This window comes from Melopsittacus undulatus, chromosome 8 (assembly GCF_012275295.1).
Source record: "Melopsittacus undulatus isolate bMelUnd1 chromosome 8, bMelUnd1.mat.Z, whole genome shotgun sequence".
In the NCBI taxonomy this organism is placed as follows: Eukaryota; Metazoa; Chordata; class Aves; order Psittaciformes; family Psittaculidae; genus Melopsittacus; species Melopsittacus undulatus.
This window is the reverse complement of record NC_047534.1, coordinates 19,496,954-19,513,632: the sequence shown is the minus strand read 5'-3', so window position 1 is coordinate 19,513,632 and position 16,679 is coordinate 19,496,954. Positions and strand designations below refer to the sequence as shown.

The 16,679-nt window shown below is 37.6% G+C and overlaps 1 protein-coding gene across 9 annotated transcripts in view; it reads left to right on the top strand.

The window, feature by feature from the left end:
- Positions 1 to 16,679, top strand: part of BTBD10 (BTB domain containing 10) — a 31,099-nt gene that overhangs the window by 13,184 nt on the left and 1,236 nt on the right. For 7 of the 9 annotated variants that reach the window (XM_005150634.2, XM_031050424.1, XM_034065716.1 and 4 more), the window contains 6 exons: positions 8,107 to 8,300; positions 8,972 to 9,257; positions 11,573 to 11,675; positions 12,387 to 12,507; positions 13,612 to 13,809; positions 15,248 to 15,358. In XM_005150634.2, coding sequence (XP_005150691.1) covers positions 8,107 to 8,300; positions 8,972 to 9,257; positions 11,573 to 11,675; positions 12,387 to 12,507; positions 13,612 to 13,809; positions 15,248 to 15,358 — 1,013 coding nt within the window. Of the gene's footprint in view, positions 1 to 4,666; positions 4,744 to 5,483; positions 5,566 to 8,106; positions 8,301 to 8,971; positions 9,258 to 11,572; positions 11,676 to 12,386; positions 12,508 to 13,611; positions 13,810 to 15,247; positions 15,359 to 16,679 lie in introns of all 9 variants that reach the window. The other 2 variants (XM_034065717.1, XM_034065718.1) reach the window with 2 other exon arrangements.

Genomic DNA, 16,679 nt, shown 5'->3' with positions numbered 1-16,679 from the left:
TCAGACCCTGACTTTAAGACACAAAGCATTTTAGAGGTGAAATAATTATGCTCAAATATTATGCTGTAGAATTTTTATGGACAACTTTCTTCTGAATTGCTGTTTGCTCATTTCTGCTCTGGGAGTAGAAACTCAAATGGCTGGGTACAGGCTCAGCATGTGTTTGCACCTTTTGAATTGAACTTCTGAAGCTGGTTTTTAATAGATTGGAAGTATTTTCTAGTTTGAAGGAGGATAATATGCCTCCAAGTTTCTTAAATTTTTACTTAACATCCCATTGTAAAAATAGAATAGGAATTTTGTATAAATAAATGCAACCAGTATTCTTTTACAGAGGGACATGTATTTGGGTAGCTTGACAAAAGTCATAAGGTGTGAATGTATACCTATCTAGAAGTTAATTCCTTGCTTCTTGAAAGATCACTTTGGCAACTGAATGCTCATGGGACTTTTTTTTTGTTGTTTCTTTCCTGAAGTGAAACTGATTTACTAAGAAATATATTACTCATGGTTCAAAGCGCCCACTGAAGACCAGAATTATGTGAATATTTAAGATTTTGGAGCAGGCAAGTGTTCAGAGATTTGCTGTGTTGAGCTGAGGAAAGATCTGTAGCAGTCCCCAAATCAGAGAATTTTTCTGGAGATGAAGCCCAAGTTAAGCATGACTGCTGGACTGTGGTTTTACAAGATTTTGATGGATGTGTGTCCTGGCCTGAGGGTAGTTTTATGGGAATAGAGAGCTAATCCACCCATAGCATGTTATTTGTACCTGAAATAGGAATAAAGGAGAACAAAACATTCTGCTGTGAAGAAATGACCCCATATAGGGAACCAGTGCTGAAAAAAACTAGGTGTACTTCCACTTTCTTGTTGCTGGGGGATTGCTGCAATAGAAATTGGAGGCAAAAAAAAAAAACCAACAAAAAAAACCCCACCCTGAGAAAGGCTTTTCCAGAATGCTTTCTATATATAGCTTATCATAGCCATGTCTTCCATAGCTTGTTTTGAAGGGAATAAAAGGCTTATAAGACTGCAGTGGTTATTCTGTCCAAGGGTGTGGGGTGGGTGGTTGTGTGAACCCTCACAAGACCCTAAAAACAGGAGAAAATGCATTGGCTCAGGCAGTTGAAATTGTGTGAGCAGAAATTGGCTTTCCATGTCTGAAGAGCTGACTTCAGTTTAGAATACCACTGCTCTCCTGTCTTTTTAATCACATCTCTTATTAACTTCCTCTTTACAACAGCAGTCTTTTGCTGAGCAATCCCTCCTATTCCTTCAGATTTCATCATATTTTAATTTCCTCCACTCTACCACTTATGACATCTTGATTTTTATTTATTGTAAGAGTTGCTTTTAAGCTATTTCTCCAGTGTACAGTGGCTCCTTAAAACAGCCTACAGACATTCTAAAAAGAATAATTTAAAAAAAGCTGTAGCGCAATGCTTTCTTATCTTCCCCCAAAGAAAAAAAAACCTTTAGAAAAATTAATTCTGACACATGTATTGTGCTCCATAGGCTTGACTTGTCAAATGTTTGATGACCTGTTGATGTGAAGATGTACTACATCATGACTTGGTGAACTGATTTCTGATATTTATTGTCACAACGCATAGTAGGGGTTTTTTTTCCTGGCTTAGATTTGCTGGAAAAGGGATGCCTGCAGTTAAAAAAATGGAGGCTGTGCTGCCTTGTTTTCAAAAGGCTATTGTTGTACCTCCTTATGAACTTTGTGCAAGGTGAATTAATTTTAAATAGTAACCCAGACAGACTTCTCAGGAACATATTAACTGTCCCCTGAAACTTGTATGGATTTGTGTGTCTTGGATAATCGTGAACACAAACGAGAGATGTGACAAGAGAAAGTTAGCAATAGCCTTTTCAGATGTGGTGTTTGTGTGCTGAAACCTGACAAGCTGGCAGGAGGACTAGAAATAGCTTCACAGATGGTACTTGGCACAGTAGTGAGTAGCTCTGCTCTCGCACGCTCCCCACCCTGCCTGTCAATCGTGGTACCCAATGGCTGCTTAGAGATGGGGAAACAGCAAGTATGAATTCAGCTCACAGGAGGCTGCGAGGTCAGACGTCAGTATTGCACTACGCATGGCTGAATCAGTGACTGTGAGAAATTGAATTGAATTAATATCTAGAGGGGGTTTGCGTCTTTGAACACTTAATGGACCGTATAGCTACAATCTCTTTATCCTTGAGGGGAAGATGATGGAGGAAAAAGTAAGGCTCGCTGATGGTGCAGTGAACTCCTGAAGAAATGATGGAAATATCAAATATGCTGAACTTGAGTAATGCCAAAGGATGCTGATCTGGCTTTCAAAGCTGCCTTTTTGGAAGGAACAGAATTCCTTTGTGCTCTGATTTCAAAATTATTTCCATGCTTTTGTGTTTTCTCCCTGATAGATACAAGAGGAAGGTGCGTATCTTTTAACAGAAATAATCTGTGGGCATTATTCAGGAGAAGAATGAGGAAAAGGAAAAGTACTGTCCTTTGTGTGCACTGGTCAATTGAAACGTCTGCTGACAAAGAACAGACTTCAGGGGGAGGAAGAGGGGCATAAGCATTGTCATTGTGTAAGTCCTAGCAATTTGAGCAGAACAGATTTCTTCTAAAGCCTTGCAGCATTTTATCTGTAACTTAGTGTATAAAGCTCTATATCCCTATTCTACAAAGTGTTGATTATGTGAATCATCCTAGAAAAGGATTTTTCTGTAAGTTTATGTTTTAAGAGGAGTTAGTTAATATAACTTTTGGAAGATAAAGAGAGAAAAAAAAATAAAAACCTTAGTTAATATTTCACCCCTGATTCCTTTTAATTTATATCAGGTTTTAGGGTGGCTTTGGGAGGTAATAAGTATATTTGTTTAGCACCATAATTCTGTGTAAACAGGAGCTAGTTTTATAAAACCAGTGTGTTTATTGGCAGTGTTCAGTAGGATGCACAAGAAATTTTTATATTGGAATACATGCTAATTGTTTTGGCAGTTAAAATTAATTATTTTAATCATTAGTAATCTATTCAGAACAATATGTTGTTATGTATAAACACAAACTGAAGCTCTCCTTCCACAGCTGACTCCAAAGCATCATTTAAATTGAAAAGCATTTACCCTTCTCTTTAGGAACAGCTCTTCCCTAATTGCAAAAATAGGAAGCATACCAGTACGACAAGTGTGCCATTTTGAATGATACTCTTTTTCCTCCTTTACATCATATTAAATAGGTTTGCTTTAATAAAGCCTTGAGCTTATTTGGTTTTCTTTGTGAGGCAGCTTCTTTTAAAGAAAATGCCTCTTCCCTTTACAAAAGCAGAGCTTTCTTGATCCCTGACTGAGAGGGGGAAATAAATGCTGTCATTGGTTTAAAGTTCTTGAAGGGATGCAGTGCTAGTGTCCTAATGTTCCTTTGCAGCCAGAAAAAACTGCATATTGAATTTATGAAGATTATCTAAATATGCCAGTATTCATAGGGTTGTGTTTTGGCTTTTGTTTTTTTTTTTTTTTTTTCCCTCCTGAAGAAAAGTAATTGATAAAGCAAGACTCTTACCTTTCCTTTATAAACTTTTGGGTACTAGATGGTCTGCATACATGGGGCTTTTTTCCAGCTTTAGTGAATGAGGAAATGAGGCTGTAGGTTTAAAATATTGTTGTTTTTTTTTTCTTAGAGTTTTAAATTCAATGCAATGTGTTACTAAGCATGAAGGAGAAAATTTTGCATGTTGTGCCCCAGTCAGTGCCCATGACTTCCACAGTGTGCAGCTGGCAGTCATCAGCTGGGAAATTAATTGAAAGTTGACATTGCAGATACTTCTTTTCAGAGTGAGATAGAGATCTGAAACTATAATGACTTTCTTGGAGGCTTGAGGTAATGGACTGTGCAGAGCACCGTCGACTATTGTAGGCTGAAATTACAGATGAATATAGTATGGGAGCCAGGTGCCGCAGGAGACCAGTGGTTTCCGGGTACTTTTCATTATCAGCAGTCCTCTGCTGTTTGAGAAGTACTGGTGTTTTATCTGGTCTGTATAATGCTTCTGGGAACCCCAGTATCCTCTAACAATTTTCCTGTTTCTGCAAATGGGGCACCTCTGCTTTGTCGGTCACCTTTCCATTGGCGTAGGTAGGTAAATGCAGCGACACAATTGTGGAACTCCCTAGTGAATGCCAGTTTGGCTTGTCTGCATCACTGGGGACAGGTTTGTAGTTCCACACATTGCTGCTATGGAGTGAAGGTTTTTTTTTTTTTGTATTTCCCTGCAGAATCAGCAGCTTGTCCCCAGTGGCTTTGTCGGAGGGGGAAAAAATACTATTAATAAGTTCTAGCTAAAAAAGTTAAAATATCTGGTAGTTCTGATGTGGTTTTTTGTTGGGGTTTTGTTTGTTTGTTGGTTTTGTGTTATTTTTTTTTTAACACTTGCAACTTCTTCTAAAGCCTCTGTGTAGGAAAATGTAAGCCACTGGTTGTCTTTCATATGTACTGGCCACATATGTAGTCCTTTTTTCAGCCTAACTGGTAAGAGTAGCTCAGTGATAGTGTTCTGCTAGTCAAGTATAGCAGGATAGAGCCAGTGACCGTCTTTTCTGACATGCTAGATTCTACCTCTTTATCTTCTCTTTTTCAGATTTAAACTAATTTTAGTTGTCTTGTTTGTTATAGAGCCAAGTTGTATTTCAGTGGAGTCATTTATCTGAGTACATGTGCTGTTGAACAAATGGAACCTCTGATATTGTCAGGTATATATCCAACAGCTTAAAGGAAGTTGTGTTTTTTGGTGGGTTTTCTGTTTTTTGTTTTGTTTTTTTTTTTGGTACACTGTGACTCAACAGTGATAAGATTTAAGATTGACATTTTAGATTACTGTTATTAAGATGAGTGAAGATTTATGATTCAGATGGTGCTGTCTCAAGCCAAACTGCTTGAATTCTCAGAAATCTTTGCCATTTTGGCTTTCATCTTCTGGCTAAGAGATAATGTGCCAGTCTCACAGCATTTATCTGTATATTAAAGGGAGGAAAGTACAAAAAGCAAGCAAATGAATGGTGTGGCCAGCTGCAATCTGAAGAGCTACTTGAAATTATTTACTGATACCTCTGCCTCATAAACGATTGTTTTAATATGTCAGGATTCTGTCCTCCTCCATCTGGCATCCTCAGCCTCTCTCATAGCATGATGTGCTGAATTGATGGTTCTTGTGTCAGTGCTCCAAAGGGACAGACATGGCTGGCAGTGGGAGGGGAGGCATGCTGCCCTTGTCCTCCCTGGCATGTTGGCTGTACGTACCAAGGCAGAAGTAGCCCCAGTTCTGATACTGGGAAGGTATAAGTGAAAGAGTCATGCCACGCATGTTTAGTCCTTTGTTCAGACATGATTAAGGAGGAAGTATGATGCCAGCTGAGTCAGTGTTACTTCCTGTAGCACCTGTTTTTCTCAACTCCTGTAAAGATATTATTAACTAGTGTTTTCCCTACTTCAGTGTGAACTCTGAATCACTGTTTGGAGGCTTCAGATTTTTTTTGGATGAAGAATCACGTTTTAATTACCTTCTCTGATAAGAGGTAATTCATGTGTGCTCTGCAAAATGCATGATCAGCCTGCATATCCTTACAAAGGTTCACTTTCGTTTTCTAGTGTTTCCCTTATTTAAAGCAACTAGAGTGCTTTAGCTGTTGAGAAATATTGAGTCATGCATTTTGATACTACAAAATGTGGCAACTGCAAAACTCTGGTTTCTCGCAGCATGGCTAGAAGTATTATGAGGGCCGGGATCAAAGTGCTGCTTTAACAAAGGCCACATCACATGGGGTTTTATTAGAATTTACTGAGATGCATACTTTGTCACAGGACTGCTATGTGAGTACTCCACACACATCCACACTCACCCACCCACCTACTCTCTGTAGGATAGTTGGTTATACCATAACGCACAAATCTAAATGCACAGATGGGATACGGAGGGGGTTTTATTTTGTTTTTTCTTTAAGTTTGATCATTTCTTAGGAAGTTTAGCTGTAGTTGTAATGAATATGTAATGTATAAACAGGGTCAGACTTTGTCTTCAAGCTAGATTTTAATTACAGGCTGTAATCCACATTTCCTTTTTACATAATTTGTGGGCGTATTTTGTACCTATAAAAACAGTTATGATTTTTATGCATATATATAAAAGGTGAAAGGGTTTTCCTATATGTTGATGTTCTTGAAAGGGAGTTATGCAGGTCTCACTCTTGCTAACTTTTGCATATTTCACTTTGATAATACAGAATTTACCTTTCTCTAATAGAGAAGTAAAACAAGCAAGGAGACATGTGAGTCATGCTGAAATGCCATATATCTCAGCACATTCACAACTGCATTGTAAGGCTTGAGGAAAATTCTGTTTTGTTTTGATGAAAGTGCTGGGAACATCTTTATTCTTGGACTCTGAATCTGAGCATTTCCAGCCATTAGCAAGGCTTGCAGTTCTTATACCTTATTCCATGGAACTTTGGCTGACTTCACATCCTAAAGATGCATGTCTTATTGCAGTATATTTTAAGCTTGGCAGGAAAACAGTATTGCAGTAGATTGTCTCTGCACTATACTTATGCTTTATAGGATACACTGTCCTTCCCTCATTCAAATGGGGAGATGTTTTCCTTAGCTAAGAGATATATTTCCTACTCCTTGCATTGTGCTAATACTAATTTTGTGCCAATGTAAACCGCATAAGATTTGTCATAGCCTTTTTATTCTGATTTAAGCTCCTCTTCTCATTGGTTCCAGAAACCTGAAGCTGCAACCTATCATGTGCAGATGGTGTTAACTTTTCTGAATAGCTGTGATTTATTTTTTTTCATTACTTCTAAGCAACTCAAAAAGAGGACATTCTGCTCAACTTGCTTGTACAGGTTTTAAAAATTTGCTGTGCTTTCCTTAGGTCATTACTCTTACTTCTTTGTGTTCTCAAATCCTAAAGCATACCTAGCAGTCATATTTAAGGTCTCTTGGTATAAACTGTGGTATTTTCAAGCTGCAAGCAAGTAGGGCATTGAGGCTCCTGTGGGAAATTCTGTCCCCTATTTGTCTGTCAGACCTTGTAGCTGTGCAGGCGTCTGTCTCAGTTATCCAGTACCTGAGGCTTTTGGAAAGTTCTTCAGTTAAAACCATAGGTAAGGAGTGTTGTCATGCATACCATTGAAAGGCAAATAGCAAAGGAACTGATGTAGCCATTCCAATGGGGGTGAAAGGACACAGATATGCCCGTGCTGTCCTGAATCAAAAATTTCTGTTTCAAAGAATAAAAATAAAAGGTGCAAGTATTTATTTTTTGAAAAATTTAACAGTAGTTATTACAACTTGATATTTAATTTTTACATAGTTTGAGAGCACTGGATCTGCCTGGTTACATTGGTAGGATTAATAATTAATTGCAAAATGTAATCAGTAGCTTGATTTAAGCAATGTAATATAACAGTCTAAAAAAAGTATCTGAAACTGTTATATTAAGACTGCTAGTTCAGAACAAGTGTTCTACTTGTTACTTGAGTGCTGTAGGTCTTGACTTTACTTATATAGTTGGTATGCTTGCGCTCTAGGTTATGGTACTTTACTATGCTCCTCCTAAGAGTAACTGAAAATGTAAAAGAGAATGTGCAGAAATAAACCCTTAGTTGTTGTGTCTTGATATATCAACTAGTTTAAGGCTGGCTACCTCTGTAAAGGGCAAGTTGCAAAATAAGGCAACTCAGTAATAAAAGCCTGTCCTCTGAGAAGGATTTTCTAAAAGGAGTCTCATGGGAAAAATGGACCCCTAACTTTTAATGTAATGGTTTAATTAGGTCCTTTAATTTAACAGAATCAAAATAGAATGCTCAGTTGTGCAGGCTCAGCAGATCAGGCAGTGTCTCTGTAGATCACACAGCTTCAACAGATAATTCTTGCTACTTAATGTTCCAAATCATTGTTTGTGTTTGTAAATATAAACAAAAGTACAGCAAAGAAAATTGTGGTGGATAATATTAATCTTCAAAGCATGTACATGGAGTGTGAATGTCTTTAAAATTTTCATGTATAATGTTTCTAAAATTTTTAAATGCTGAACACTTCTCTGTTTTCAGCACCTCATCTCGTATTGCTAAAGGAATAGACTACACAAAAATGAGCCTCCATGGTGCAAGTGGCGGACATGAGAGATCAAGGGACAGACGCAGATCAAGTGACAGATCTCGTGACTCATCCCATGAAAGAGCAGAATCTCAGCTCACTCCATGCATCAGGAATGTGACTTCACCAACAAGACAATATCATTCTGGTGTGTTCAGATCTGTAGCACTTCTGGATTAAAATTCTTAAACTTGACTAACATTTTGTTAAAAGAATAGAATGAAGAACATTATTTGTTGATGACACAATCTAGAGATTTTTTTTTACGTGTGCCCTGGGCTGGGATTACGCCTCTTTGATAGGTCATAACTTTTTCTTCATCTGCAGTGTGTATTCGTACATGATGGTATTGGTTCAAGTCACAAGAGCAGTCTAGTTTTTCTAAGAAGATAATTGACTAAGCACTTCCCCTTTACTTGGTAGGGTTTAGGTGATTGGAAATATAGGAAGCGCTTCACTTTTTTTTTCTTTTTGTTTTTTTTTTTTTTAACATAAGTTGGTTTGTTTCTTTGAACTAACACCAAGTGCAATGCATAGCTTCTGTATGATGTTGAGTTGCTTTTTCAGTGCTAGAATGGTATTTTATTTCTGACTTTGGGGAGGTGAAGTGGCTTTGTCTGAATGGTAGAAACTTCAGGTTCTCATATATGGACAGTTATCTCTGAAGGCTTCTTTAACTAGGATAGATGTAGTTGATAGAACTTGTACTTACCAAGTTGCCACATTTTTTGCCTAGAAAGATCTAAAGTGTATAAAGCTTATATAAATCTATAATTTTATTTCCTGTTTTTTCTCCTTCCCATGTTGTTCACACTTAAGATCGAGAAAAGGATCACAGTTCATCTCAGCCAAGCAGCCCTCGTCCTCAGAAGACTTCCCCTAATGGTTCTGTTATTAGCATGGGGAACAGCAGCAGAAACAGTAGCCAGTCAAGTTCAGATGGGAGCTGCAAGACTGGTGGGGAAATGGTGTTTGTGTATGAAAATGGAAAAGAGGGAGCTCGGAATCTAAGAACTTCTGAACGGGTAACGCTCATAGTGGATAACACCAGATTTGTTGTAGATCCTTCTATCTTTACTGCACAGCCTAATACGATGTTGGGCAGGTTTGTATCTTTTTTTTTAATCTTTGATCTCTAACTGTAAAAAAGAGCCATAAATGCTTTGTAGATAATAACACTGTTTAAATAGCTGTTGAACTCATTGCTACAGCTGATCTGCAAATGCCTAATGTTACCAGTTTGCGAAGGTCTTTAAGTAAAAATCGGGTATTAGTTCTCTGTATTTGGCAGATATACCAATAGATGTCTATTACCAAGAGACAAAAGAGTTCATAAGGAAATTAACATTTCATGATGTACTCATTTCCTTCTGCCTTGCTGGGCATTGCTTTTGTATTCTGTCTGCCTCATTGCATCCCTTGTTTTTCAAGCTAGTTGCTTTATAAAACAAAGTAGTGAGTATAGATAGTTTGTTTCAAAATAGCAAGGAGGAGAACCTTGAAGGAATTTATTTTGCTTAATGTGCCTACCCTGACAACACTCAAGCTTAGCACATGTATCTTCTGACATGTTTTTTGGACAGGGAAATAGTATAATAGATCAGAATCCTTCAGCAAAGATACCTAACACTCAAAATGGTCGGTAGTTAAATGAAAGTCCGCAATATGTAATATGTTCTGTAGAAACTGTAATGAGCAGCATATTTAACATGTTTACTTGGTGGGAAGAGATTCCTTAATTTACTTGCTCAAATACTGTCTGGTTTTCCATTGTCCAAATGTAGAGAGCACTGCTTGCAAACTCATGGCAAGGAAGAAATGAAGGCTTACGTCTGTGTCACTTTGGATTTGGCTTTTTCATTAAAATGTGACTGTTTCTCAGTCCATAACAATATAATAATTAAAATACACATATATAAAGCTATTTGCCAAGGTACAGGTAACAAATACAATAAAACAATTTCTGCTTTGTTTCAATCACCACTGTGTGGGATAAATAGTACCTTGGTTCCCTATTTTGTGGTAAGTCAGGGAAGAGTTACAGAGAAAGCAAAAAATGCTTCTCTGTGTAAACTGTAAAGGGAAATAAGTAGAAGTAATAATCAGTAGAATTAAACCAGTGATGTGGAGCATTTATATATGTATAGTACACGGATATGTGTAAATGGTCAAGCTATGTAACTGGGAGGGTATCAGTGTGAAGGTACGTGGCAAAATTGTTTTCTTTTCCATGCCCAGCCTCAGAGTAAATGGTGCTGCCTAATGCACTAGATTTTGTGTGTGTGTGTGTGCAGTACTGAGTTATTCTCCCTGTGGGATTGGTTCAAGGAACAAGCTTATTTTATCTTCTGCTAATTCAAAAGTAGGTTAATAAAGTTATAAAAATACAGTTCTAAAAGGCTGGTTATTTATAAACCCCCTTTTTCCCAATGTCAGTTCACAGGACACTAAACAGGAACAACTTAGCTAGTATATTCTAGCAGGTAAAAGTAACTATAATAAGGATGTATTATTTGCCTTAAGCTATATATAGACTGTTTTTCCTAAATACTACTTCTTGTCGTGAAGAGTGGTCAGAAAACACGTATCAGATCATTTGGTCAAAAAAGTTACTTTGTCCATTATAAATGGACGCAGCACACCAGCTCTTGTTTCTCTGGGTTTTGTGTGTGAAAGCAAAGCTTTGCCATTGGGCTATATTTGCAAATAAAACCAAGAATAGGTGGCAATACTTTCTGTAAGCAGATGGTGTAATTCTGAGTCAGAGATGTTTTAAAAAGTTTGGGAAATTTTGGAGAAATATTTGTAGTTTTTCTCTTAGCGTAACTTCATTTTCATCCTAGCAGGGAGAAACAAATGCTACCAGTAAGTATGGGTGTCTTCTTTCAGAATGTTATTTTAGTTTTTGAATTAACTGAATCTTATAAATGAAATTGAAGTTGCATGGACCTTAACCTAAACACTGTTTCCTAAACTACCTTGAATGTCTTTAAATAATGACAGTTCAACAACAGGAAAACCCTTTTTCCTGCTACATTACCCTATAAATGCCAAAAATGATTTGTTTTGGGTTTTCCCCCAACTTTGGCACTGGCAAGAAATGCCTGGTCTAACTTTTGTTTTGATTAAAAGATATTAGTAAGTTAAGGTTGAAGAATAAAACTAGTTTCCTGAGTTACACTCTCCTGCTTTCTATTTTCTAGAAGTCTTGCTAAACATAAACCAAACTGAGCAGTGTACATATATATGAGGTAGAATAGACTGGGTTTTCCTTGCCATCTCTGTATAATTTTTCAGACTTTACTTTCCAGATTAAAAAAAATAAAATAAAATTTATAAAAATAATTTAATAATAAAAAAATTCATTATTAAAAAATAATAGTAAGGAAATCTAACCACATTACTTTTATTCTTGAGCAGGATGTTTGGATCAGGCAGAGAGCATAACTTTACACGTCCTAATGAAAAAGGAGAGTATGAGGTTGCTGAAGGAATTGGTTCCACTGTGTTTCGTGCTATTCTGGTGAGTTTTTGGTACTGTTGAGGATAAGCACTTGGGGTATTAAGAGGTATAACCTCTTGATTTAGGAGTACTTGCATATCTGGACTTTGTGGATGGAATAAATACTGTTCTTCTGTATTCTTTAGAAGAGAAATGATGTTTGATACGAAAACACCCTTAGGTTTTCTGGATATGTGCATGTGAAAGCCAGGGAGAGAGGAGGCATGCAGGAAATGAGCCAAAAAAACTACTGCCTGCCATAAATTTATCTTCTTATGCATCTAGTTCAGATATATTCAGCCCTTTTGATGCTGAAATTAGACGAAATACGTACTGGAAGTTAATTTACTGTATGCAGCAATAAAAAGGCAAACTTGAGTCTTAGAAGAAAATGTGTCATGTCTGCACAAAGAAGTAGAGCTGCCATAGTGCTTTGTCAGCAGAATCATAATAGCAACAGCAGCATGAAGTATAGCTAAAAGACAGTATACATGCACCAAAATTATCAGTATTAATAGTTGTCACTTAAATAACAGTTTTAACCAGAGCTCATTGCTCTTGAAAGCAGCTCAGAAAATTGATAAAATTGAGGACAGTATAATTCACCAAGTTTAACATATGTTGCTCCTTTACATTTGATGGGGTTTGCTTATGTAGAAAGCATTATAAACGAAATGACAAAATGTTTGTCAGTGAATTTTGAAGTGTGCTTTGTTTGCTTCATTACTGTAGGATTACTACAAGACTGGAGTGATACGCTGTCCTGATGGCATATCTATTCCCGAATTGAGAGAAGCATGTGACTATCTCTGTATTTCTTTTGAGTATAGTACTATTAAATGCAGAGATCTAAGTAAGTACAGAATTTATCAAAATAATTTGAATTATATGGACTAACTTAAGCAAATATGCAGGGGTGGGGGTGTTAATTCCAAATGGTATCCGTTATTGAGGTAGGGAACATGGCTGACACTACATGAGCAAAATCCATCCTTTTTTCTTTCTTATACAATAAAGCCCTAGAGACAGTGGGTGTACTCCTTTTGAAAAATAATGTTTCGGATATTTCAGGGTTTGATATCCAGGTATTTTTCTGCTGTGGTCAGCTCTGTCAGGTGCTTAAACACTGCTGATGCATTTGCAGTGCAGATACAGAAACATTAAGTAGTATCTTTTTTGCAGATGACAGGATAATTTATTCAGCTCACAGCTTAAGTGAGTTAAGCTGTGTTGCCAGCAAAAGCAGCAGAGCTTTGCTGATGGTGTATGGTTCACCCTGGTTCCCAGAATGTAGTGTAGTGTCCCTTCAGCTTGTTTCTGTCCTGAGCAGAAGCTTTGGCCAGTGTTTAAATGACCTGGCCTGCCTCTGGTTGCTATGATCTCATGTTTGCACAGCACAGAGCCCAGGGCCAAGCTGTGGCATTCCAGGCATGAGATCCATGTGAGGCACCTATGCCATCACTGCAGTGCCGCGGGCTCTCAGTGTGCTGCCTGCAGAGTCATGCACTCTGTGTACTTTGTCCTGAGCAGAAGGATTTAGCAGCTCATGCTGTGAGGGTTTTGAGAGGCTTTGTTTTTAAGCTACCACTTACGAAAAGTGGGTTGCATGCTCTACTGTATCAGCAACTGGCTTAAATTTTGTTTCTTTGGGGAAGCCTGGGAGGAGTCTTACACAATTGACAAATGTTTAGCAGTAGTGAAACATGAAAGAGGTCTCCTCGAAGTCACTCCTCTGTCTGCCCAACTTCATGTTAGTGTCTGCAGGACAGCTCTATTAGTTTGAACTTCTGGTAAACGTTTGGGAAAAGCTCTGATCTTATACAAACTAATAGTCTAAATGTCTTTACAGCCGTCTGCAGTGAATCCTGATAAATAAACACAACTGCTTTCTTATTCCTGCCTTCAGTTTTTTTTTACCAAGCTTTCAAATGTGCCTGTGCTTAAAATGTCATTCCAGGTGCTCTCATGCATGAATTGTCAAATGATGGTGCTCGCAAACAGTTTGAGTTTTATCTAGAAGAAATGATTCTCCCATTAATGGTAGCCAGTGCCCAAAGTGGTGAGAGGGAGTGCCACATTGTTGTGCTGACAGATGATGATGTTGTTGACTGGGATGAAGAGTATCCCCCACAAATGGGAGAGGAATATTCACAAAGTAAGTTTGTTTTCATTGTTTCCCCAAGCATGCTGTGGTAGAGGTAGCAGTAAATGTGCTGATTTAACTGTTTTGTACATAAGTGCTGTTAGCAAAGTCTCTACAGCATCCTAACTCACCAAAAAAAAATCCCCTTAGTTTAGGTAGTTCTGCTGAACATTCTGCTTTAGAGGCATATCCTGCGTGTTAATGTTTAAATCTTAATTAAAATAGAAACTAATATTTATTATTAAGGTTTTGTCTGTCAGTGAGGGGGAAGGAGATATTTTTATACAGAACTTTATGAGAAAAATGGATAAGAGTCATGTTTACTGTTGGAGAAAACTAGAAGGGTGTTTTGAGTGGGGTATGGGGAGGGGAGATGTCTGTTAACTGTTAATATTTTGGTACATGGATTAGTTAAAGCACCTGTGAATGGAGTGCCCTGCCTTGCATCAGCACTGTCCTTGTAGCTAAAAATGTGTCTTCAGTGTGAAAACTTGAGATTCAGGGTTTTGTGGGGGCATGTGGGAGCTTGAGATATTCCTTATACTCCAGCCATACCAAATCTTCTCAGAAGTCTCTTCAAAATATTACAGTTTTTCTTGTTGGGTGGATTTGGGATATTTTGTTGGTGATTTTTTGTGTTGTATTGTGGTTTTGTGTGTGTGTGTGCATGGGTTTGGCTTTTGGGTTTGTTTTTTAACACTAATTGAAAAAAAAACAGCTCTTACATTTTTTCAGGATACAAACCTGCAGCCCTTTCTAAAGAAAGGAGGATGAATGTGAATATCGATCAAGTGTGGCTGTTCTAATGTAGTAACATAATCAGCTCACGTTTCTAGGATCTTTATGTCTCAAAGACATAAACACATAATTAATCCTACCCATAGCTAGTTAGACACCTCTTACATTTATACTTTTCAGTTGCTTCTCTTAAGGTGCTATAATTTAAATGTTGAAGGTGTCCCTCTTGTTCTACTTTGCAAGTCTGGTTTTTCTGAAAGCGATTTGCAGATCTCTTACATAATGGCAAGCAGAATGGAAAGGGTGTGTTTTTTATAATGTCTGCAGGAATTCCAGCAAAAAAGAAAAAAAGAAAAAATCTTTTTTTTTTTTTTGTGGAGGTGGGATTGTGAGTACTCCCATTGTGGTTTGCTCTGGGAATTGTCCTGTTACATTCCTAAATCTAATATCAAAATCCCCAAACCCACCCCTCAGAAAAAATCCCAACCCCAACCTAAGTCTGTAAACCAGACTAAATTGATAGGAGGAAAGAGTTGTGCAACTGACCCATTTCACAATGTCCTCAGCCATTTTTCTCAAGTTCTGAAGTCCTTCTCCTTATTCTGAAATAGAAATATTAAAGCAGAACAGTGAAAAAGATAAGCCTTTGTGTTTTTAAAACTGCAAGTTTAATCTTTGAATACATTTTCTTCCTCATAAAATGTTTTTTTAGTTATTTACAGCACAAAGTTGTATAGATTCTTCAAATATATTGAAAATAGAGATGTGGCGAAATCAGTTCTGAAGGAAAGGGGGCTCAAGAAGATCCGACTGGGCATTGAAGGTATGAGGGACATTGCTTGCACACAGCTCTTTGGGGAAGGAGGTCTCCAGCACCCCTCCAATTTGATTGTCTCTGCAGCTGAAAGCAGTAAGGGCTGGTGTTGTCCTTGGTATTGTATTTAGGTGATAAAATGTCCAGAGGGGAGTGGTACCAGTAACTGGTTCAGTTATAGAAAACCTGATTAGGGGTTTGTCTACAAGATTACAGGCAGGTCTACAAGATGTGCCTAGCTGCTAGGCTATTTGTAGAGACTTAACTGCTTTCTGCTGACTTACAGCTTGCAGCTTGTGCCATGCAGAATCTTATCTACTTAATTTGAAGTAGTGATGCATTTTTACAGCTCTGTGTGTTCTGTTCTTAGTCTAGTGTCCTTTCCAGGGCTGGAAATGTGTGTTAAGTAAATATTTTCTTTCAGGAAATGTGAAACTATCAAATGGACCATTGAAGTGCAAAGAAATACTAATCTGAAATAAACATCTTGTAAATTATTGTAAATCTTGTAAAATCTTAGCTCTGGCTTTGCAAAAGACAGCTACATTAAGTAGTCTTAAATTTCTTTTTTTTTTTTTAAACTGGATTTCTTTGCATTTCATTTTACTTCTGAGTGTTGACCCAAATATTTTAAAATCCAGCCTTTACCATTTGCAAGATTTCTTATCATTCACTCACTAAGTTGTCATAGTTACATTTGTGATTTGACAACCAAAAGCAAATGCTTTTAACCACTTGTGATTTCTAAAATAAGTAAGTTTGTTCAAACAGATGGACATGCTGTTCAGCTGAGAAAGAGCTGGTGGTATGTGTAATGCCTGCTAATAGCAGATTTCTGCTGGCATTCCTTGTTTCAGATGAAGAATAACTGTTTGACTAAACTGTAGTGCTAGTGCCCTATAATAATACATAACTCTCTAGTAATGAAAATTACTGCCTATGCAGAGGAGGGCAATGACTTGATCACAGACAGCATAACCAGAATCAACAGTTGGTCTAAAACAATGCACTTCCATCATTTGGGGGAGCTGGAAGTAATGTGGTAGAGTTGTGCTGGGGAACTTAAACTAGGTTGGAGTAATGCTGTCTCTTCTTCTGCGATCTCATTTCCTGCTTTCCACGTCATAGTGTTTTAGAAACAGCCAGCTGCTTTTGGCTTCAGGAAGGAGCCAGTAGCTTTGCCTGTGAAGTTTGGAAGAGTTGCCTGATGACAATGTATTCACTGTTGATAGCACTATAGCCTCTTCCCTTACAATTTGGTAGCTGAACTGCTGTGTATTCTCCTTGCGTAGACAATATTAAGAACACATGGCATCAGGGTGGTGATGGT